At 41.7% G+C, this 24245-nt stretch overlaps 1 protein-coding gene across 2 annotated transcripts in view; it reads left to right on the top strand.

Annotated features, from left to right (window-relative positions):
- LOC117532676 (rap guanine nucleotide exchange factor 4-like) overlaps window positions 1–24245 on the top strand; it is a 29977-nt gene that overhangs the window by 4155 nt on the left and 1577 nt on the right. Inside the window, exons 3-29 of one of the 2 annotated variants that reach the window (XM_034196087.1) lie at window positions 57–314; window positions 3982–4124; window positions 4735–4823; window positions 7658–7804; window positions 11469–11541; window positions 12131–12186; window positions 13138–13244; window positions 15585–15706; window positions 16775–16958; window positions 17708–17792; window positions 18325–18385; window positions 18949–19025; window positions 19488–19634; window positions 19958–20052; window positions 20140–20225; window positions 20467–20545; window positions 21170–21320; window positions 21415–21503; window positions 21587–21614; window positions 21709–21784; window positions 22069–22212; window positions 22373–22470; window positions 23055–23180; window positions 23456–23634; window positions 23728–23818; window positions 23924–23974; window positions 24113–24200. In XM_034196087.1, the coding sequence (XP_034051978.1) occupies window positions 247–314; window positions 3982–4124; window positions 4735–4823; window positions 7658–7804; window positions 11469–11541; window positions 12131–12186; window positions 13138–13244; window positions 15585–15706; window positions 16775–16958; window positions 17708–17792; window positions 18325–18385; window positions 18949–19025; window positions 19488–19634; window positions 19958–20052; window positions 20140–20225; window positions 20467–20545; window positions 21170–21320; window positions 21415–21503; window positions 21587–21614; window positions 21709–21784; window positions 22069–22212; window positions 22373–22470; window positions 23055–23180; window positions 23456–23634; window positions 23728–23818; window positions 23924–23974; window positions 24113–24200 (2740 nt within the window). In that variant the 5' untranslated portion in view covers window positions 57–246. Of the gene's footprint in view, window positions 1–56; window positions 315–3981; window positions 4125–4734; window positions 4824–7657; window positions 7805–10665; window positions 10794–11468; window positions 11542–12130; window positions 12187–13137; window positions 13245–15584; window positions 15707–16774; window positions 16959–17707; window positions 17793–18324; window positions 18386–18948; window positions 19026–19487; window positions 19635–19957; window positions 20053–20139; window positions 20226–20466; window positions 20546–21169; window positions 21321–21414; window positions 21504–21586; window positions 21615–21708; window positions 21785–22068; window positions 22213–22372; window positions 22471–23054; window positions 23181–23455; window positions 23635–23727; window positions 23819–23923; window positions 23975–24112; window positions 24201–24245 lie in introns of those variants that run through there. The other variant, XM_034196088.1, reaches the window with a different exon arrangement.

Here is a 24245-nt window from a genome sequence, read left to right as displayed (position 1 = left end):
TGCACAGTTGTAGCCTACTATTCCAACTGACATATATTCTATCTTTATTTTTTAAGTTGCCTGCAGATGACCCTTTAAAACGCCTATAAGGGCAGACTGCCATGATGAAGGCAGCAGCGGCAGCCAGTAGTTGTGTGAGGTAGCTCGAGGCAGAGGGGCGGGGAGGGGGCGCAGCCAACGACCACCGACAACCGGGAAACATCCTCCGGTAGCATCACAGCGCTCACCGACACACGACCGGGGAAGATGGTCGCGGTGCACACGTCCCCCAACTCGTCTCCGACGGCGGAGTGGATCGGCTGTCTGGATAAAAGGTTAGTGGACACGCATCCACGAGACACTTCCACGGCGTGCATCCCCACACAGCGATGGTTGTGTTTTTAATTCATTCATCCGCGTCAACGTGATCAATGGCAACCGGTGATCGCTGCGTGTGCAGTGTGTGAGTGTGCATTAATGGTATGATACGCCTTGTTTTTAGCCCACAATAGGTTACTATCATTTTCAGTGAATATACCCCTCTTTCAGTGCTGCAGTGCATAACAATATACTCCCTCTTCTTGTATCTGCACGGTCAAAAAGGCGTTGGTGGCTTCGAGGTACACTGGGATGTCTCTGCACTATGGAAGATTAGACGCACATGGTTTATGTCTGTTTGCTTCAATCATATAGCCATGCATTTTAAAAATACTACCGGTGGTGATTGTATTAAAGGACGGTTAAGAGGCAGGTCTATGTATTATTTTTCTCAGATTTTGCTACAATGCTGCATGCCAACCACTATTTTCTCTGATCTGAATGGACAGGTTAGAATAACTGAACAGCCAATTTACAAAAATAATGTGTTCTTCTCAATGTAGACGCTGTAGAAAATCTGAGTCCATTCTATATGCCCACTTAACATTAAAGGTACCATGCTGTGCCAACATCATAATATCCAAGGGAGAGGGCTTGAATAAATAAAGACAAAGAAAGGGCAGCTATACAATAATTACTGGAGATGATGCACCCCACATCTTAAACAAACATTGATAAATAAAACATGCACCCTACAGCTCACACCCACACATACTGTACACACTTCACTATGACACATCCCCACGTTACTATAGGCAACCTGAAGCTACCATCTTGTCTTCTCATCCTCACCTGTATGTGCAATGTACATCATTTTGTCCATTTTTTTAAGTGAAACATAAAAATCCACCAATCACACTACAGTACTCTATATCTTCAGCTAAATGCAGTAGGTGGGTGTGAGTGAGGGGCAGTCAGGGTCGTAAGATTAAACAGGACAAGATCTCATTGAAGAGCACTCAGTGCTCCTCAGCTATGCACCCCCTCATTCAATCAATATCCATCCTTGAGTGTGTATTAGTGTGCATGTGTCATCTACAGTAACTGTTGATGTGAAGACTAAGAGGCGAGGAGAGGGAGAAGCCAAAAGGAAGACAGAGGTTAAGATCCGAGTGTCTTTATATATATGTCCACAGACATTTATTGCAGTGAGTGTGAATTATATGACATTAGATTTGTTTTGCCTCAAGCATGGTCCAGTCAACACACAGATGCCAGCTGGAGTTTAATGTCCCTCTGCTGAAAGAAAAATGGGAGCATTGTCCAGTATGCACACATTTAGATGACATGAAAAACTAAAAGTCCAAGACAAAAGCAATTTCCAAGTGAATAGAAGTCTTCTAAGTTAAACCTCTTGTCTCATACCTAAATTATTGAGGTTGATTTGAAAAGATGACAAGGCTGGAGGATTAATATGATGAGTAATCTTTAGATAATAAATTGTTAATGGAACTGTGCTTATGCTGCTTAATATTCAGTGTTTTTAACAGAATCTCAGTTTGTGATAGAATGGGTGTCGAGGGGGCCTGCGTGCTTACATACAATTCAAGGGTATCTCTGATACAGTAACGTGTTAATCTGCTAACTCTGGAAATGTGTTGGCGGTCTGACATTTTGGTTGGCTGCCACAAATCATCCTATGATTTATTTGTCTGGAAACAGAATGATGTTTTCTAAAACATTCTGCAGAACCTTCTGGTCCCTCTCTGTTTCCTATTCAGTGTGCCAGTCGATTTGTAAAACCTACGTGTGCATACTGTATGTGCGTGCAACCATTAGTTGTGGTCGAAAGCTGAGATCCCTGCTGACATGAACTGAGGCTGAGGAAGGGAGAAGTCAAGAAAAAGAGACAAGAGGGCTGGGGGAGAGTGAGAGAAGGTGAAAAGCTCTCAGGTCACATCCAGCTCACACCCACGAGGGGGGAAGATTCCTCTGGACAGGCAGGGAGCGAGCAAACAGGACAACGACAAAGAGAAAAAGACCAGGATTCAACCTGGGGATTAAAACTGACGTAGCTTAACAGTTTACTGCAGACGGATAGGTGAAGGGGGATGCTGGTATCACCCTTCACCCCCACCGAGTTAACCTCCCTGTCTCTCCCTATCGGACTGTGTGGGAGTCCACCTGTCTAAGCCATTAACCCCCAGCCTACACTGCGATATGATGCTCTATCGCAATACAGAGGACGCATGCAGTAGGAGGATGAGTCAGACAAAAAAAGGATAGAAAGAATAGGCCCTGTCTGTAATGGCTTTGAGCTCCTGGCAGATGTTGTGTTGTGCAGTGAAGCCCTTCAGGCTCAGTCTGTGTTTATCTGGGAGCACCGGCCAGGCTACTGCTCAGGAACACAAATATATGTGTTTATCTGTGTATGTGCATGTGGGTGAGAGGAGCTGACTGTGAGCTTTTAAAGCAGAAATAAGGGGGTAATAATGGGAGGATGGTGAGTGCCGGTGTGTTAGTGGTGTGGCTTAATGGATAGAGGGAAACCAGGATGTGCCAGTAATGGAGAGGAGAAAATGGGTTGCTTTAAGATGAAAGAGGCTCATTTGTTCTTTTCCGTCTTGCCTACTATGTTCCTGAGAAAAACTGGCATGTCTTGAGAGAGGAGAAGAGACAAATTAGAGATTAGTATTATGTTTAGTGGCGGCAGACAAAGAAGAGAAAGCTGGGAGCAATAAAAGAGGAAGCAGCTGAAGTAAGAGAGGGGATAGACAGCCTCTTGACTGTGAACGAATAAGCCTACAAGCATTAGCTATTCTGTATGAACACAACACACACACACACACACACACACACACACACACACACACACACACACACACACACACACACACACACACACACACACACACACATACACACACGCACACGGATGAGTTGCTAGTAAAATAAAAACATGTGAATGAATGGGGCTGACTGCAGAGTGTGTCACTATGAACCGTTTTGGGCGCTGTGTTTTCTTTCCACCACATCACAGAGCAGAATGTTTAAGCTCTCAGATCAACCGTGTGTGTGTGTGTGTGTGTGTGTGTTCAGATTTAAGCGTATTAGAAATAGCAGCAGTACAAATGAGATCTTACATCAACACCCTGTGGGGGGTCCAAGCCCGGAGAAGTAACGCCTGCAGCTCTCTACTCTTATCGCTAAGACACCAGGCCAAACACACACACACACACACACACACACACACACACACACACACACACACACACACACACACACACACATACATACATACATACATACATACATACATACATACATACATACATACATACACACAAATAAGGAGATAGCACTAAAACAATAGAGCTGCCTTTTATTTTAAAGGACAATACAAACCAATTGTTTATGTTTCAGTCCATTAACTGCTGATTTCAATTTTTCAACATTACTGTTAACTGCTTTTCTAAAGCATTATACTGTAGGCTTTTGATTGATTTCTTACTCTCCACATGCAGCTATGGGGAGAAGGATAATCCATCACAGTTAACAAGTGACGTCATGCAGTTAATCGTTTTATTCTAAATAGTTTTACAGTTAATAGGCCAAATCACAAAAATGGTTCTTTGGTTCTTTGAAATCTAGGTTAGATCTAATGGTGTTTATTCTTCCACACAGGCCTTCGGAGCGCTCGGGAGAGGATGTTGACATCATTCTGACCAGACTGAGGGAGGTCAAAGCTTTCCATAGGTTCCCAGCTCCCCTCTTACTGCAGATCTGTGCCTCGGCCTTCTATGAATGCCTGGAGAAAGGCATCACGTGTACGTAACCACTGACAATGCACTAATGTTTGGATTATGGAATGTAATAGAGCACATGGGGTTTTTAGTATGACAATACATGCCTCTGAGGCTGTCAGGCTCAGAATATCCTCAGTAAAAAGCATAGTAAAGCACCATTGTACAACATGTATAGTTAAAGTTGGTATGTGACATTTGTGATGTTTTACAAGACTTATTCTTAACATTTGATTTAAGGGCACACACACCTCTCCAGCTGGTTTTATTGCTCCATTGATTAATCTGTCAATGTTTCCAATAATTGTTCTGTCTATAAAATGTTCATTTCCCAATGCCTAAGATAAGGTCTTTAAACTGTTTTATTTCGATATTCAATAGATAATTTAACTCTTTTTACTTACAGAAGTTTTTTTGATCAACCTAACAAATAATAAACCAGTTATTCACCCACCATTACATCTTTGCAACTAGTTTTAATGAAAAATTACTGTGGGCACCTACTTGCTTTTGATTAAGCAGGGTGATTAGAAAATATATTCTACATTTTGCACTAGAAACTTTGTGTGTTAGGAAATAAAATAATTTTATTAATCAGCAGTGTATGGTATTAAACGTATTCTACTGTCCACAGTGTTTCGACAGGGGGACATAGGCACCAGCTGGTATGCTGTCCTGTCTGGCTCTCTGGATGTCAAAGTGTCCGAAACGGCAAACCACCAGGTAAAAAGAGATTCAAGAGAGATTAAGTTGGATTGTAGCTTCATTAGATTAGATTCAATTCAACTGTATTGTCATTGCACAGAGTACAAATACTTAAGAAAACAAGATACTGTTATCCTCTAACGAGAAGTGTAAAACAGCAGAAAGTGCAGAGTTGTTCAAGTATAATATAAATATATATGTGTGTGTATATATATATACATATACAGTTGCAAGAAAAAGCATGTGAACCCTTTGGAATTACCTGGATTTCTGCATAAGTTGGTCATAAAATGTGTTCTGATCTTCATCTAAGTCACAACAATAGACAAACACAGTCTGCTTAAACTAATACCACACAAACAATTATATGTTTTCATGTTTTTATTGAACACACCATGTAAACATTCACAGTGCAGGGTGGAAAAAGTATGTGAACCCCTAGGCTAAAGACTTCTTCAAGAGCTAATTGGAGTCAGGAGTCAGCCAACCTGGAGTCAATCAAAGAGACGAGATTGGAGGTGTTGGTTAAAGCTGCCCTGCCCTATAAAAAATACACACCAGTTTTGAATGTGCTATTCTTAAGAAGCATTGCCAGATGTGAACCATGCCTCGCACAAAAGAGCTCTCAGAAGACCTACGATTAAGAATTGTTGACTTGCATAAAGCTGGAAAGGGTTACAAAAGTATCTCTAAAAGCCTTGATGTTCATCAGTCCACGGTAAGACAAATTGTCTATAAATGGAGAAAGTTTAGCACTGTTGCTACTCTCCCTAGGAGTGGCCGTCCTGTAAAGATGACTGCAAGAGCACAGCGCAGAATGCTCAATGAGGTGAAGAAGAATCCTAGAGTGTCAGCTAGAGACTTAAAGAAATCTCTGGCACATGCCAACATCTCTGTTGACGAATCTACGATACGTAAAACACTGAACAAGAATGGAGTTCATGGGAGGACACCACGGAGGAAGCCACTGCTGTCCAGAAAAAACATTGCTGCACGTTTGAAGTTTGCAAAAGAGCACCTGGATGTTCCAATATTCTGTGGACAGATGAAACCAAAGTTGAGTTGTTTGGAAGGAACACACAATGCTATGTGTGGAGAATCCAAAGGGTTTTCTTGCAACTGTATATATACATGTGACGGATCTAAACAAACTGAATGTATTTACACTATGAACATTATGAGAAGGTATAAACATTAATAAACAGCATTATAGAAGTTGATGTAAATATATATTGACGTTTTACAGTAAATAATACTCATAATTATTTGCTTATTTGAATTTGTGCTGCTGTGTGTTTATTCTGTTTCCTGTATATCATTTGAATCACTAAAGTATGAAGAATGATGATGAGTTGAATGTTGAATAATGGGCACTAGGGGATACATTTGGTAATTTCCTTTCTATTTTTATGAAGATTCCTTATTTTCATGGCTGCCATTTACCTATTTGTATTATTTTTGTCATAACATCTCTGTGAAGATGCAGACTGCTCTACAAGTGCTCGTCGTTTAGACAGCTGATGATCCTGTACGACTCCCCTCAATGCGGACATTGTTTCAGTACATTAGCTCATGTCTCCCTGCTTAAATATGCCAGAGCAAAGCTGCCACAGCACACAAAACAAGTCCACAGAGTTGTGGCTTCCGCTGCTTCATAACCTTTATGGCAGAGTGTGGAAAATAGGGTTATACTATACATAGCACGAAGAGACAAAGAGTGACGGTGGGGGGAGACAGAAGGAGAGAGAGAGACAGGATTTGTTCCCTGTTAAAGATGTTGATAAGAAGCTCCTCCATTGTGTGTCCTTTTCATGTGTGTAGCCCTAAAGAGCCACTGGTGGCCTAGTTTCTGTGGCTATATTTGAAATGTCAGTTTGGACAGCTGTAAGGGTTTTAATAGCATGCAGAATATTGTCTAAATCAATGGAGTGTCGGTATGTGGGTTTTCACATTTATCTGTGCTCGCTTGCCTCTAGCCTGTCCAATTATATACAGCGCCAAGAGATGTTTTTCTTACAGAAGACCCTGTTTACCCGTCCTTCATATTTGAATCTATTTGCATTATTTACCATATATTAATCTGTCTGCTCTTCATATCTGTCCATTTTTATAAAGCAAACCTTTTGATATATCTTTTAGCTACGGCTGTGTCGTGTTTATTAGGCCTGCAACGATAAGTCTGAATGGCTGAGATTACTTTGAAATGTAGTCAGTTACTGAATACAAATGGTATTTTTTTTAATTAGTAATGTTAACCATTGGATAACAATAAATACTTGTTTTAAACCTTAAAGCAAACATTGAAAATAAATAATGCACCTTTTTATACTAAGAGAAATAATGCTTCCTCAATTTAAAAAATGACCATACTGTAAAGATTTGATCAAAAATGTAAGCATGTAATCTCTCTAATGTCACTATAATCAAATTGCACATGTTTCATATGAAATTGGGGCTTATTTTGCTTATGATTTGTAACCTGAATACCTAATCCTGATTTATGAAATATGTTACTACTCACCCCCTTTACTTTGTCCTAACAAGTAAATGAAATTATTGTTGGTTTTTGATTGTTGGTCAGACAAAACAAGACATTTCAACGCAACACCTTGGACCTTAGAAAATGTGATTAACTGAAAATGGAATGCAGTTTAATCGATTATGAAAATATTCATAAAAGTTGCATTCTGAGTGTCACACTTGTCAAATTCACTTTTAAGCCACAATTAGAACCAGTAAATGACCATTACACCTGTGTGGAAGGACTCGTGTGAACTTTTAAGCCTTAAATGTGAGCAGAGTATTGTTTCCCACATTTACTCTCTAAGCAAATCTTTTGTATTGGTGCACAGGATGCAGTCGCTATCTGTACTCTGGGGATCGGGACGGCGTTCGGGGAGTCCATCCTGGACAACACACCACGCCACGCTACCATCGTCAGCAGGGAGACCAGCGAGCTGCTCCGTATCGAACAGAGGGAATTCAAGAGCCTCTGGGAGGTGAGAGACAATCTGTGTGTAGCTGTGAGTGTGAGCAGGAACTTAATGATTCAACATGACCTCGGTCTTCTTGGTACCTAAAGCTTTCCATCTCAGAATACGTTTCTCTAATGAGAAGACAATTTCCAGACAACCTCCTAATGTAATTGTGCCTTTAACCACAAGAGGGCTGTCCTCCATTCTGCTGCGCCTATCAGACACACACCTCAGGAGCCGGATGTTTATAGTATTTAAAGTATAAAGCATGATGATCCATATACAGAATGTGTTATACAGTATCTTTATTGCAGGCAGTGTAGGGGGAATCTAAAAGTGATATATGTAGGGATCCCTTGGCTACTATTGTCTGACTCTGAAAATATTACCAGTGTGTGCTAGAGTTTCCTCCTGGGCTCAAGTGCAGGTGTTTTTAACACATTTTGATTGTGTTACAACCGTTACATAGAGAGGATTTTATTGTCACATCATGTAGACTGGTTGTAATGAAGCTCTTGCTGATTAGGGAACGTAGACAACAATATGGGATGTCTATTCAGGACATGGAAGGCAGGTTTGTTAATTAACTGGATATAGATATGGATACAGTAGATGCACAGGCACTCAGGTAATACAGTAATACTGAAATGTGTATGTGTGGTTCTAAAAGAAAGAAAGAAACCTCAGCATTAACTAACATTAAATGTACAATTCTCTACAATCAAAAGTTCAGTTACTTATACACACGTAAAGGGTGTATAAACTAACTAACAAACAAATACATAAACAGATGGTAGACCTACAGTATAACTTAACTGTACAAATGACGAATAGAAAACTACTATTGAAATAACAAAAACACTTACTGTTGGTCAAGGAGGCACACAAACGAACTGAGACTTCACTGTGAATCTGAACAGCCAGCTGCTTTTTTGAGCCAGCAAACTTGAGGGCGTTGTGGCCTAGCTACGGATTTCATTGTCTCTGCTCATGCATAGTCCCATTAGGTGAGCCTTTTGTACACCTTTTTGTGCAGGAACAGCACAGGTAACACTAATGACTGCTGTCCTTTGATTAACATTATATTACTTACACCTGGGCTTTTTCCTGCTTTGCCAAGTTAAAGTGACCTAATGAGATAAAACACATCACACCTGTGACGGAAGCAATGGAGACAGGACTCAGAGAGACACGGGGAGAGCAGGAACTTTGATGGCAAACACTGACGGTTTATTTGGAGCTTCGGCCGGAGAATTCACAAGACATGTGCTGTGCCACGAGTTGACACAGCGGTTGCCAAACCAATTCTGAAGATCTCTACCCCAGACCCATGTATTTAGCTAGTTCTGAGAGAATAATCAACATTGTGCATAACAAGATAAAGCACTAAAACACCTCTATCAGCTGACGCCAAGAGGCAGGAACAGGGAGACAAAACACTGAGAGCACTGCAGCCCAAGGTTGCAGGTGCCTGTTCTCAATGAGGGTAGTACAAACTGATAAACTGGGTCAAAGTTATGGGCCCAGGAAAATATATCCCCAACAACACCTAAAGAAGGGGGAAGAAGCCAGTTAAACTATAGCATGAATGATTTAGATCACTCCTGAATATAAATACTCTGCAAATATATCGGATATAATATAGCGGAGACTGTATCATATTGGAACGATCAGCTTTGGACTTGACGCTGGAATCTTTTATTGAGCGTTGGTATTGAAGTGGATGTCTCTCAGTGGGCCTCCTGGTGGAGGTCAGCCCCTCCATTCAGTGGATTTGTTTATTGTTGTTTCTATGTTTTGTATGTGTCTGCTATATGGTTTGATCATGCTGTCAAGTCCAAAACATCCAGTTTTCCTTGAGAAGAAACAGCAGTTATATTAGATATGAATAAAAAAATGAACTTGACGTGTGGTTTGTTTTTGCTTTTGACCAGCCTCTTTGTAAAATATTTCTCTAAAAAAGATATGCTGCTTTTTTGGTTTCAGTACAAAACAGACTAAATTATTCATTGTTGCAATTAAAAATAAATAATGACCTCCTCTCCAGTTTGGAGAGGAGGTCTAGATGAATATAAACTAGATGAATATAAATTGGGTTTAGTGGAACGTGATATCTGAACTTTAGGACACAGGAAGATACAAAAGCGAGATTAGACAATCATTGGTTATTAAAGCGTGTGTGCCCTGTTATTATTGGGCTCGGAGTGAGTTTGTTTGTCAGCTAAGTGCACTCAGCCCTCAGCACTCTGCTGTCTATTCTTGGATTGTAAAACATAAAACATAGCCTGAGGTTTTAAATCTCATTCAGCTCATAGTGTGTGTGTGTGTGTTAATTTGTATGCTTGTGTGTGACGAGGACTATAGAGCCAAAGGATAAATTCGGTCATGTGTTTGATGAAAGGATAAAAGTAAAAAAAAGCGCTGCTCCATAATTCAAACACCAAGTGGAGAATAAAAGGGTGAATTAACAACAAGGTATAAATGTTAAACAGCGTTTCTGACTGATATGTAAACCTGTAAACACACAATATATCAGACAGCTGATTGGTTGGCCTGTACTGTGGCAGGCTTGTATTGTAAGTCTTTCTCACTTTATTTCCCTTTCACCTGCTCTACTTTTCTCCTGCCCACTTCCTCTCTATTGGCCATGTTCTGTCTTTTGCCAGTCTCCTTCCTCTCCTCACCCTCTTTCTCTTTTCTGTCTCCTTTTCTCTGTCTCCCCCCTCCCTCTTTCTCCTCGATCATAGCTCGATCATACAAGGATTCAGATCACCGTGGTAACCTGTGAGAGGAAAGTGGTTTGGTTTTTGGCCGGATTGCGGCGAGAGAGGGAAAGTGAGAGACAGAGAGATACACTGGGGCGACTGTGTGCGAGGGCGAGAGAGAGGGAGAGGGAGCAGCTTGTTTTGTGCAGGATACTATCCGGTGGCTTGTGTGTGAGTTGTAAAGGAGCAGAGGGCAGCTCTCTGGGGTTTTAATTCCCTCGGCATTAGGCTGAAGTGTGTTCCTTCAGGTGAGTCGTACTCCTCCATGTGGGAAAATTAGATTACCGTAATGTTTTCGTTCTTTATTTGTGTTGTCTTTTACCTCATTAAGTTGTTTAGCCATGTTGATCCTGGTTAAGTGTGTGTGCAAGAAAAACATTATCTTGGAAGTCCTTGTGTCTTTAGGTCAAACAGATCCTTTTTCTTTCTCTCTCTCTGTAAGTGTATGAGTTTGTGTGTGTGTTTTCAGAGGAATTATTTATCAATGACCTTGCAGAAGTAGAGCTATGGCACACTTAAAGTAACCTGCTGTGTTTATTTCTTGGAGAGTCACGGCTTTACAAATGCAAATACAGTTTATTGTTTCAAATGCTGTAGGAGCAGCATCTGTACACACATTTAGAAGCACCCGATGCTCTCATTAACCCTGTTTTTCAATGCTGCTGTGATGTGTGTGTGTGTGTTATATAATGTTAGTTGTTCTGCATGTAAATGATCTTGATTGTACAAAGGGCTTTGTTTTGAGGGCACTTGCAGCGTGTGTTTGAAACAAATGCTTTGTGTGTGTTGGAGAAAGACAGAAAGAAAGGTAATGGGTTTTGATGTTGAATAACGGATGATTTCTTACAAATGAAATGAAGTAATAATAGGAGGTACATTGATAAGATAGACACACTGATGCAAGTGTACCTTTTGTTTTGTAGAAGTATCGTCAGAGCCTAGCAGGACTGTTGGCCCCTCCCTATGGAGCTATGGAGAGTGGATCCAACAATGACAGTGAGTAGTACACACATAGTGTTAGTCAGGATCTACAGCAGGAGTCTCAAACTCAAGGCCCGGGGGCCAAATTGAGTTTGACACCCCTGATCTACAGTATTAAATGAATCCCAGCATTTTTGTTGTGATTTCGGGTTCTATGCCTGGATTGGATTTGGGCTTTAAAGGTTAACGTCATTGTGAACTCACTTTTGTCCAATTTTCATGAATCCAAAATCCTAAGAAGGCCTTGAGGGATTTCCCTAAAATGTAGAACAAACATTAATTTGACCGGAGGATTAACTGATTAGATATTGGGGATCAAAGGTCACAAAACACATTGTTTGCCATGATTAATAAACTAATTAGGACTATTTAATACAAATATCTATTAAGTAAAATTATGAGGCGATGAGATGAGACATGAATGTGAGCTGCAACTTGATAGGTTGGAAGACGCAAGCAGCCCTTTGGAAGTTGTATTCTAGTTCAGCACTTTCTATCTCAGCTACAGTACATAAGGAATAGTTTATAGTCATAGTTTTTGGAGGGAAAAGTATTTGTAAGAAATCTTCAATTTTACTTTTTACAACATTTGTTTCCTCCTCAGGACTCACAGAAAGAGACAACATGAACTCAGACTCTGCAAACAAAACCCACAACAAGGTAATCACTCTCCACAGCTCACTGCCCCTAACCTGAAGGTCTGTCCGCGCTTTGTCTAGGAAGTAAAAAAAAGTTCTGCATGGCAACTTGATCCTTTTAATAAACTCTGCCAGCATGTTTTGGAGAGCTATGCCCTTCCTCCCGGCACACAAAGCATGAATGAACCAAAGTCACAACAACCAATATACTGTGGGCCAGGCCGCCTCACTGTGTCCTGAGTTCCTCTGCGCCTCACTGCTTGTGTCAGAATATCTATAGAGACAGGGCATTGAGGTTTGCGGAACATTTACATTTTAGTCTTGTGTGTTTGATAGAGCTGGTGGAAGATGAGTAATATTGTGATGTTTGCCAAAATGCTAAATCTGAATAAGGTTTTAAAAACACGATCCAGGATGTTTTGCTGGATTTTAGGTGGTGGAGGCAAAGATTTATGCTGTGTATTATGCAGCGAGAATTAAATAAAATCAACCACAGTGTCATCAAATTGTTCACTGCTGCATACTTTCATGTTCGTGAAAGAATCAGAATGAATTTTGGAGGTGTATGCGTTCGGATAAGGGAGGATGATGAATCACAGCTGTGTTCCTCTGTAGTTATGCTAATGCAAGGTAATGCATGCACGTAGAAGAAAGATCCCATCTGCCCAATTAGCAAGCCTTTCATTTGTTGTTTTCAACAGCAGCTGTGTGTGTGTCCACATCTGCTTTAACGCTCTCTTTCTAAGGTGCAGGTGTGATCTGTAGAGGATGATATGGGTTTTTTGGTACAATTTTATTTTTATTTGGCGGTTTATTGCTATCACAAGCACAAGCATTGCAAGTATTGACTCTTGGATTAAAGTTAACAAACTGTGTGTGTGTGTGTGTGTGTGTGTGTGTGTGTGTGTGTGTGTGTGTGTGTGTGTGTGTGTGTGTGTGTGTGTGTGTGTGTGTGTGTGTGTGTGTGTTGTAGATCCCTTCAGAGAAGCTGCAGAGAGCGGGGAAAGTTCTCCGCAACGCCATTCTGTCCAGAGCCCCACACATGATTCGAGACAGGAAGTATCACCTCAAGACATACAGGTGAGAGGACATTTGTTTACAATTCCGCCTGGGAGGCGTGTGGTGCAGTGGGATGTGCGTTGGTGTTCGGATCAGGGGGTCTTTTTTACAATTTAAACTTTGTACTATGATGTAATGTTTTTTCACAGTAAAAATAAAACGAGGGGTTACGTATTGTAACCCTAGTTATATAAGAACAGGCGGAGCCCTCTACTGGACTCTATGGGTACTACTCTCTATCATGCTGTGCATGCTTTCACCTACTGAGTTACGTAAACGTAGCCGGACAATCGGGGCGAGCCTACCTGAATGCACGCGCAGGCCCACAGTATATAAGGTGGCTACGCCCTCTGCCCGCCATCCTCCACCCTCTTCAGCGAGCGGCCTAGGAAAGACAGGGCCCCCAGGTAGAGGGCTCCGCCTGTGCTAATATAACTAGGGTTACAATATGTAACCCCCCCGTTATATCTTACACAGGCTCCCGATGTTTAAACGCCCTGTCGTCCAACAACATCGACCCACCACACCGCCCCTGACCGGCTTTTGGCTAACATCCACTGCATCCCCACTTCCTCCCATCCGGTTGTAACCGTGGAGAAGTCGGGGCCGCAGCTTGGATAAGGCACACTCACACACGCTTACCTCGTGTAGAGTGTGCATGGAAAAAATTGTGCGGAGACTCCGTCTGGAGCCTACCGCGCACCATGTTCCTCAGATCCCTCAGGAGCATGGGAAAAACATAAGTGCACCACGTCCCCCACACTCACTCACGGTCCGTGTAGAGTGGGCATGGACAATAGTGAGGAAGGCTCTCCCAGCCTGCCCATAGGCACGCCGCCGTGCATATATCTTCTACACTCACATGGCTGAATAAGGCTGTTGACACAGCCACAGCCCGTGTAGAATGTGCACGGACCCCAGTGGGGAGGGCTCTCCCTGCCCGTCCATAGGCATGTATAATGCACTCGCATAGCCATCCTGTTAGGCGCTTCTTGGAGAGAGCTTTTCTAGCCACACCATCCCCAAAGCACACAAACAGCTGTTCAGTGCGTCTAATGGCAGCCGTGCGCTCTACATAACATGCTAGCGTACGCACCGGGCAGAGGAGGTGCAATGTAGCCTTCCTGGCTCCAATATGGGGTGGAAGATTAAAGCCACCTAACTGAATAGCCCTTGACCTGAACAAACTCCTTAGGCTCTTAGGAGCTAAGGAGGGGTTTGAGTGTCGCCCCGCTACGGTCACCCCGGATCAAAATACAGCTTGGGTGCACCGACAGAGCGGTCAGCTCGGACACTCTTTTGGCCGAAGTCTCTACTGAGGTCCTTGAGCGCACCGCGGCACGCTCCCGTGGGGCCGCGGCTCTGTCCTAATGCCGTCTCTTTGAAACGGTGAAAAGTGGAAATGTGGAGAGATGACCCTTACTCTGGGATAAATGCAATTGTTTTCACTGAATGCATTTCTCACACACACATCACTCTCTCTTGAACCCGCACAGTGCTTTGACAACACTACGGTTTATTCCACTCACGTGCGCGCGCCCACCTCCTGGCTCCTATACTGGAGTTTACAGATGGGGCGGGGAGTGTGGGACAGTGTTCTTTCCTCTGGGGATGAGCAAGAAGCAGCCACGCTGCGACTACTCCTCACCCACGTGACCAAGGAGATCGATCCAAAGAGCCCTTCCGTAAACACGGGGGCTCCCAGGAGATCAACACGGTCCTTTTGGAAAGTACCATGCGGCGTGACCCCCCCCCCCCCCCCCCCCCCGGGACATCACACGGCAAGCAGCGGCGGCGGCCACACTGCAGAAAAGTACCATGCGGCCCCCCCCGCTTCAGGTAGGCTCGCCCCGATTGGCCGGCTACGTTTACGTAACTCAGTAGGTGAAAGCACGCACAGCATGATAGAGAGTAGTACCCATAGAGTCCAGTAGAGGGCGGAGCCTGTGTGAAATATAACATTTAAGTAAATAAATACGTAAACCGCGTATAGGGCCTTGTACTTACACAATTTCTCATTTTCATATCATTAATAACACAGTGTGTCAGTTGCTCTTATATTCATGTTATCGTTCTAATTACTATCTTAATTTGTACAGCTTATGCTGCTTTTCTTTGCATTTAAGTCTTACGCTAGTAGCATAATGTGTACAGATTACCCTTAGATTTTTACATATTTTAAATGTTTTCCCATAGTGTGTCATTAAAACACTCTATATGCTTCTGCAAATTGACCCCAGAGGAAAACTAAAGAGTTTTAAATGTAATTAAACTTGAATTTATTTGAATGCCAAATGTGTGTTTACACTAAATTATGCATGCAGCAGCTTTAGGAGATGTTGTGGTTTGTGTGTGTTGCAGACAGTGCTGCGTGGGCACAGAGCTGGTGGACTGGTTGGTGCTGCAGAGCGCCTGTGTTCTCACCCGCTCCCATGCTGTTGGGATGTGGCAGGCGCTACTGGAAGAAGGAGTGCTCAACCACGGTAACTAACACTATCTCCTCATAGTGCTGTTTAGTTTCACTACACTGCATAGCTGTCATAACGTCCAATAGTCAGTTCCCAATCCTCTATTTCAAAGCAGCCAATAATGTGTCTCTCTTTTACTCTGAATTGGAGCAGTGGTAATACTAAAAATGAACATCTATCACAGTGAAAGTATCAACATGAAAACCAGTCTAGTAATTAATTAGACGTTTTGAAGCAGGAACATAAAATATAGTCAATCTAAGATTCATACACTTCAAAGAAGATGCCTGAAATGATGTCCTGATGAAAGAAAAATATTAAATCACTGAAAGGAAGAAAATTGTGATCCAGTTTCAATATTTCAATATCCTATAATGTGACATTACTGTGAGAGTATTGTCCCAGATGTTACTGTGACAGTATTGTTACATAGCTTGCTGACACACAATACATCTTCTGTTTGAGTGCATGGAAAAATACAATTTCACCTGTGGGAACACATATAAAAACATCCTATTAAGAACATGGTCCTGTGGCTCAATTCTGCCTCTTGTGGTTGAAATGAGAATTGTGAAACTTCTGAAGCAATTGGAGTCAGGACTCAGAGAGACACGAGGAGAGCTGGAGCTTTGATGGCAAACACTGACGGTTTATTTGGAGTTACGGCCGGAGAATTCACAAGACATGAGACGGGCCACGGTTTGACCACATGTTTGAGATGCCACAATCAATTCTGAAGAACTCTACCACAGACCCATGTATTTAGCTAGTTCAGAGAGAATAATCAACATTGTGCATAACAAGATAGCATCATAACACCTCTATCAGCTGACGCCAACAGGCAGGAACAGGGAGACAAAACACTGAGCTCAGTCAGGACAGTATGTACTGATAAACTGGGTCAAAGTTATGGGCCTTGGAAAATATTTCCCCAACAAGAATTAAGCGGTTTTTTTCCCCTACCTGTTTCAAATCCATCACAATTTGTTTTACTTACTTCTATATCTGAGGTTACTAAAATCACTTTGCATGCACCGACTGTTTGTTCATACGTGTACAATGTGTTGTCTGTCTGCTCTTCAGTGGACCAGGAGCTGGGTTTCCAGGACAAATACCTGTTTTACCGATTTCTTGACGATGAGGAGGAGGACACTCCATTGCCCAGCGAGGAGGAGAAGAGGGAGAGTGAAGAGGAGCTGCCGGAAACCATCCTCTTCCTCGCTCAGATTGGCCCTGACGCACTGCTGCGCATGATCCTCCGGAAATCGTCAGTAACAGTTCATTGTAGTGCATGAACTTACATTACACTGAAAATCACAATTTCCTGGGTATTACATTCAGTAAAAACAAAACATGTTAAACCAAATATAATCCTGAACAAACCTGTATAATAATACTATAATGTATTATGTATTATTGTTAGAGCCAGTATTTTGTTTGTATAAGAAAGGCCACCTAATCGTGACGTCTGTAGTCAACTAGAACATAAAAGACTACAACTCCCACGGCGCCTCCTCTAAAGTGACAGTGATGGGCAACCTGCTAGAAAGACGCGGTCGAGGCACACTTTTTAACCGTCCAATTATCCTTTAAGTTATCAAGTATATAAGCCTTATCAAGAAAGAAAGAATACCTACTGTTAGTTGTTTGTTATTTTATTTGAGTTTTGCCTATTTGTTTTGAATATTGTAAAGGTCTCTTTTCTTTGTTGCATGTGTAAAAGTTTGTTATTTTATTTTGAGCAAACTCATAATATCATCCAAACCATCGGAGGCCAAGCAACTCTTCAACTGTAAGTAATATAAAGGAAAGAAAACGAGTTAAAAAATGTCTGTTTAAGGCGTCTAGTGGCTTGATAGAAGGAAGGAAGCCACGACAATTATGAACAAATCATCTGTGGGGATTTTAGCATTAGGATGTCATTATACATTTTTGTATGCAGTTTAATAGAAGGTGAAGCATGCATGAAATGTCCATGGTGAGTTGATGATGACAAACCCCTGCGTGTGTCCACAGGCCCGGTCAGAGGACAGGGGACGACCTTGAGATCATCTACGATGAGCTGCTCCACATCAAGGCCTTAGCTCACCTCTCCAACACTGTGAGTCACACGCTGCATTTTCTTAAAGGGACAGTAACGGTTTGCAGGAAGGCTGTTCATTTATCAGAACCACCTGCTACAGTCTTTTGTATTTAAGACCAGAGGGAGACATTGTAGTCACTAGCATTAGCGTTTATCTCACCAGTGTAATGGGACTGGTAAATTTGAACAACAATCTGCAGTGTGTTGGCAGGCTTCCATCATGTGGAGGAGTCTTTGTTTAGCTGCTGTTTTCATGATCCTATAATCAGTATTATGTTTATTATGTGAAATCCCATTAAATGCAGTTTCATTCAGGAGATTCAAGTGATTCACAAAAAATGTGTTTATTACGTTTTTATTCCTTATCTTTTGAACATGGTGGTTATGAATATGAATTTCAGATGACTCAAAGTGTCCTAAAGCGAAACTCTCCATGCACATGATGGAAGATTGCTAAAAATAATCCTTAAAAACCCTGATCTGTGCGTATTACTGTTGTCTCACATATGTTTGCAGTACAGCTAAATCCCTTATGACTTCTTGTTTGTAGGTAAAGAGGGAACTGGCGAGCGTTGTGATCTTCGAGTCACATGCAAAAGCTGGAACCGTGTGTGAGTTTTTCATTTTGTCTCGAATTGCATTTTTGTTTGCTAATATAAATGATCGTAAAGCAGGGTTTTTTGAAAGTCTGGCACCATGGCAGCCATCTCAGACAAAACTGAGACACCTAAGTCAGTTACTGTGATTTTTAACCTTTATTTGTTTACATTGTGTTAACTTGGCCCCATTTAAAGCTACCAAGTTATCAGTTAACTATTTTTGTTTGAAATGTACTTATTCATGCACAAACAATTACTGGATTACTTTTATCCTGAAATATTAAAGATGTGATGATTCTGAAGAAAGATTGAGAGAAGGAATTTCTTTATTTAATGATTTCTCAGCAGATGTATTTTTGATGAACAGCCAGGACAATCACACTGAATCTATGCATGTGTGTATTATGTCTTTGTTCAGTTTGGACCTTTTTTACTTGTAGACGGAGTATGAATTTTACACAAATTGCAGCTCACGTCTCTCCTTCGATTCACACTTTGAAGACCTTTGATGTACAGGATATATCCTTTAGTCATGTTAGTGGGGTTGATATATGTTTGTCATCTTTATCTTACAGTATTCAACCAAGGAGAGGAGGGCACCTCATGGTACATCATTCAGAAGGGCTCTGTCAACGTGGTAATCTACGGCAAGGTGTGTCCTTGAATGCATCCACTTACATGTTAGAGTTGTGTGCTTCATTTGATAATATTTTAACAGCTTGTTATGGATTGAAAACATGTCTGTGTGGAGCAGACCAGCAGTGTGTGCCCTGCGGGGCTGGGGAACACCAACAGAGGAGTTTGGCAAACTCAGCACAGCTAACCATGACTCATCAGTAGGGTTAAATGGCTTAAGGGATTGTACGCATACACTATTTCACACCACACACTGATGTACAACCACTGCACAGGCAGAGATGTGCTGCACATGCTCATGTCCGTGCATACACATTGATCACACATGCACAGACAAGTGCAAATGAATCATCTCAGTCCTGAGTGCTCCTGCTGCTTCCTTATTTATCTTCAGGGTATTAGATGACAGGCAAACTGCAATGTGTCTGAACTTGTTTGTGTTTATTTACCTGTGCATTCATGCGTATGTGTTTCTCAGGGTGTGGTGTGTACGCTTCACGAGGGTGATGACTTTGGGAAGTTGGCCCTGGTTACGGATTCACCTCGTGCCGCCTCCATCGTCCTGAGAGAAGACAACTGTCACTTCCTTCGTGTCGACAAGGAAGACTTCAACAGGATACTCAGGGTAGGCAGAAGAGATGGACATTTATCCTGATGGGATACAAATGTAGTACACATGCAACAAACTACTAAATTTGGTACAATAAAAAGTCACTGCCGACGTTCCTCCTCAACCTATATTCAACAAAATTAAGTAAGATTCATTAAATGAAACACTATCTGAATGCATGACTTTGGGCCTCAACCTTCACTAATGGTTGATGCTTCCTGACTGTGATGTCTGTCACCCTCTTCTGGTAGAGGAGCTGCAGTACATTTACAATAAACACATTTGTCTTTGTGGAGAAATATTACTGCTTTTATCCATGCATCTTATTGTGTTTTCAGGATGTGGAAGCCAACACGGTGCGTTTGAAAGAGCATGAACAAGCTGTGCTGGTGTTAGAAAAGAGTCCTCGCACCTCCACCCTGGGAAGCATCAAGTATGTGCAAGGAGTGTTGCATGCTTGCTTAAAAGTGTACAGTAGAAGGAATCCCTTCTGACATCTCCCTTAACTCACTTTTTGCAGGTACACTGTGATATCGGGGACACCTGAGAAGATTTTGGAGCACTTCCTGGAGTCCATGAGGATGGACGTACATCAAAGTGAACCAGGTAGCCAATGCAAAACGAATGAATATGCTTTATAAAAGTGACTTTGATAAGTCAATCTTTACAGAGATTGTCTAGACATTCTATCAAATGCATCGCAATGAAAGAGTTAAGGATTGAAAGAGGGAAAAGCAAGCTAAATGGATACATTATAAATGTCATGTTCAATTCCTTTTGATTATTTCCTTCCTTTTCTGTCTGACTCTCTTCCCATTTGCCATCTGTTTTTATTTTCATCTGTTAGACCCGGCGGTGGATGATTTTGTCCTGATGCACAGTGTCTTCATGCCCAACAGCCAGCTGTGCCCTCTACTCATGGCACAATATCCTTTCCGCTTTTACTCATACTGATTGTGATACCCTGTAGGTTCGCTCACACATTTAGAACTGTTGACAACTCCTCTCAGAAATGGAAGGACATTTTTATTGTTTACTGCATACTATAATAGGGTTACTCACAGCTTCTTGGATTGTGTAATTTAACAGTTCTTTTTATAGAAGCGCTGCAGCAGCAGTTGACCATACAATAATGAACTGTTCACAGAGAGAGAGCACCTCTTTTCACACCATGTCTGTTAAGTACCTATCAATCGCCAAATGAGGTAACACAATGGTGATTGAGCCTTGAACCCACTCAAAAAAAACACCTTGCATTCGCAGTTTTACAAACCGGGTGTCTGTTGCAAACAATTCTGGGTACAATCTTGACCTGCATGTGTTTTATTTCTGGTTTCTGCTAGCATTGCATGTGAATAGTTAATATGGAGGACAAAAGAAAAGTGGGAGGACTACAGATGACTTCCAGAGTCAACGAAACGGAGATCTCCGAGACTCTAACTTTCAATAAAGACATCTAATACCGTGGTTGTACAGGATTTGACAGAAAGTGGATATCCCTGTCTCTCTTTTTGCTACGTCTTTGTATTTATCTTTAACCCTGTGTGCACCTACCATGCGGCGTCCCCCCCCGGCTCTGAGCAGGAGAGGTTGGAGTATGCCCTCAACAGTAAGAGGAAGGCCCTCATTCTGGCCTTGCGCTGGGCTAACTCGCACACTTACCTGCTACAGGAGGAGCCTGCGGCAATCACTTTTCTTGAGGTGACCAAAAGCAAGCTTTTAAATGCAGGAAACAACATACCTTATTGTATCACACGCATGTTCTCAATACCGTTCTTCTTCTCTGTCCCTGTAGGAGTTGTATGGGAGTGTTTCAAACGATTCTCGGATATTGAGAGGTTTGAAAGACTTCATTCCTGACCTGGAGAAAATCGTCAAATTACAGTACGTTTCCCACTTTAAACTGTCACTGTTACGTTGTGTGTATAAGCTATATTATTGTATCTTATGTGTGTTTCTTATTGTAGTTCGGAAGAAGCAAAATCCCTAAAGAAGGTATACCAGACTACATTTGTTTTATCAACATTTCCATTGTACTTGTTATAGCAATGTGGAGGCTGACTGCACACTGTCTGGTATATTTCAACAGAAAACCTTAATACGACAGTTCAGCAACGGAGAGGAAAGGCTGCAGAAGAAACAGCCTATTAGGAATCACGATGACAGTAAGTTGGTGTGTGTGTCTGTGTGTGTGAACATATATATAATAATATTTTACTCTGAAAGATCATTTGACAACGGTTTGCTGGTCTACCGTGTCTGTATTTTAGTGTGGATATCCATCTCCAAACCAGGCAAATTTAATATTTTGATAATAGTGTTTACTCGTAGGACTTTCAGTGTCCTTTTGTTTGCATCTCTATCTTGTAAACTTTATTGTAACAAATCGGTATCGCTCACAAACCATAGTATTGTATTTCTAATGTTATTTTTGTGTGTGCGTGTGTAGTCCTATTGAAGGTGTACTGCAGTGATCACACATACACCACTATCCGGGTTGCCGTGACAGCGACTGGAAGAGAGGTGGTCAGCGCTGTGGCTGACAAGCTGGGCACCACCGATGAGCTGGTGCTGCTCCACCTGGGCTCTGCAGGTGAGGAGAATACAGACACATCTGGATATGAGGGAGCACTTCACTGCAGCGTTACCTAAAGACAGATTATAAATCAGTTCAGGCACTGATTGCTAATGAATATTTCCTCGAGCAGGATGAAAACGGTTTCACTGTTTTACTATCCCTGTCTTTGTTACAGAAAAACAAATGGTGAAGCCAAATGACGTTTCAGTGTTTTCTACTCTGAGCATCAACGGCAGATTATTTGCTTGCACCCGAGACCAGCTCAACAGTTTGGTAAGAGATTCATATTGTCCCTGTTTACTTAAAATGTGTAAACTTTCTTTAAAAAATGTATTCAAAATATAACATTCGTGCAGTCTTTGTTGTGGTTTCATGTGATTGTGACGAAACGGAAAGGATCATCAAAGCAGAGATAGCTAGGCTTTGAGCTAATGTTAGGCTAAATATTAAATGTTAAACATTGATTTTGTTCAAATGACATTGTTTGAAATAACCCACATGTGTAAAAATGTCTTAAATGTTATACATTAGGTGTTTAATATGTTTGAATCTGTACTCTGTGTCTTTTTTGTTCTTCAGTTTAATAGAGTTCATGCTCACAGTAAACAACTGAATAGAAGCAGTATTTACATTAATAAGACAAATAAATATATGTATCAATTATTGTATTTCATAAAAATATACATTTGTCTATATAAATGTACACATCCAAAGACCTTGCATACAACCATTTATTAATACAAAAATGTCATAAAACAACTAAATACAACACAGACCACACTTGAACTGGGAAAAGAACACAAGCAAACAAAAAAAACGTGTTTATGAATGTGTGTATTTTTGTCTGTGTGCCTCAGACTCCTCTTCCAGACCAGGAGGGTCCCACTGCAGGCTCCATGTCAACCTTTGAGTTGATGAGCTCTAAGGACCTGGCTTACCAAATGACCATGTTTGACTGGGAGCTCTTCAGCTGTGTGCATGAGGTATCACAAACTGTATGCACATACACACACCTAAAAACAATCCAAGGCCAGTTGAAGAACACAAGCATGTAGTGTGTTGCCATTTACACTTTGAAGTATATAAAGTGTAACCTTTAATAGCAATTGGGGTATTTACAGCTCTGGTGATGTATCATTGTTCATGATAAAAGCCCTGCAGGAGAAATGCTTGATAGATACAATGTGGCATTTCCTGCTGACTGGCTTAGCTCCAACCCTGCTCCCCTTTAATGTCCCTTCCCCCCTCCTCTCCCCAGCATGAGCTGCTCTACCACACGTTCGGCCGGCAGAGCTTCAGAAGAACCACGGCTAACCTGGACCTGTTTCTGCGGAGGTTCAATCAGGTCCAGCTGTGGGTGGTCACTGAGGTTTGCCTCTGCTCACAGCTCAGCAAGAGAGTCCAACTCCTCAAGAAGTTCATCAAGATAGCAGCACAGTGAGTGGGACCTGCTGCGACTGTCACACTTCAGACGCAGGCCGCTTTGCACACATACACTTCATATCTTGCTTTTGTGTGTTTTGTCGACAGCTGTCGGGAGTTTAAGAACCTGAATTCATTCTTTGCCATCATTATGGGCATGAGCAACCCCGCTGTCAGCAGATTGAGCCAGACGTGGGAGGTAAACTTAATCTAATCTGCCTCGATCTAAAGTACCTTTGGATGTATTACACTTTCACTAAATTGCTACATTCATGTCACTGAGGTCTTTTGTGTTTCCTGGCAGAAACTACCCACCAAGTTCAAGAAGTTCTATGCTGAGTTTGAGAGTATGATGGTGAGTTATATGAAATATAATTCACTTCAATTGTATTGGGGTGGCAACAGAAACCTATAGATGTATGTACAGTAGATACATATCCTTAAACACAACTAGCTGTATCACTAGAGATGAAAATGTTTTTTTCTTTTACAGGACCCATCAAGAAACCACCGATCCTACCGCCTCACTGTCACCAAATTGGAACCACCAATCATCCCCTTCATGCCGCTCCTCCTCAAAGGTACGGCAGAGCACATTAGTACTCCAGTCACGGAATAAACCTTCA

The sequence above is a fragment of the Gymnodraco acuticeps genome, unplaced genomic scaffold, assembly GCF_902827175.1.
Source record: "Gymnodraco acuticeps unplaced genomic scaffold, fGymAcu1.1, whole genome shotgun sequence".
In the NCBI taxonomy this organism is placed as follows: Eukaryota; Metazoa; Chordata; class Actinopteri; order Perciformes; family Bathydraconidae; genus Gymnodraco; species Gymnodraco acuticeps.
Note: the sequence above shows the minus strand (reverse complement) of the source record. Positions and strands in the feature narration are given on the sequence as shown.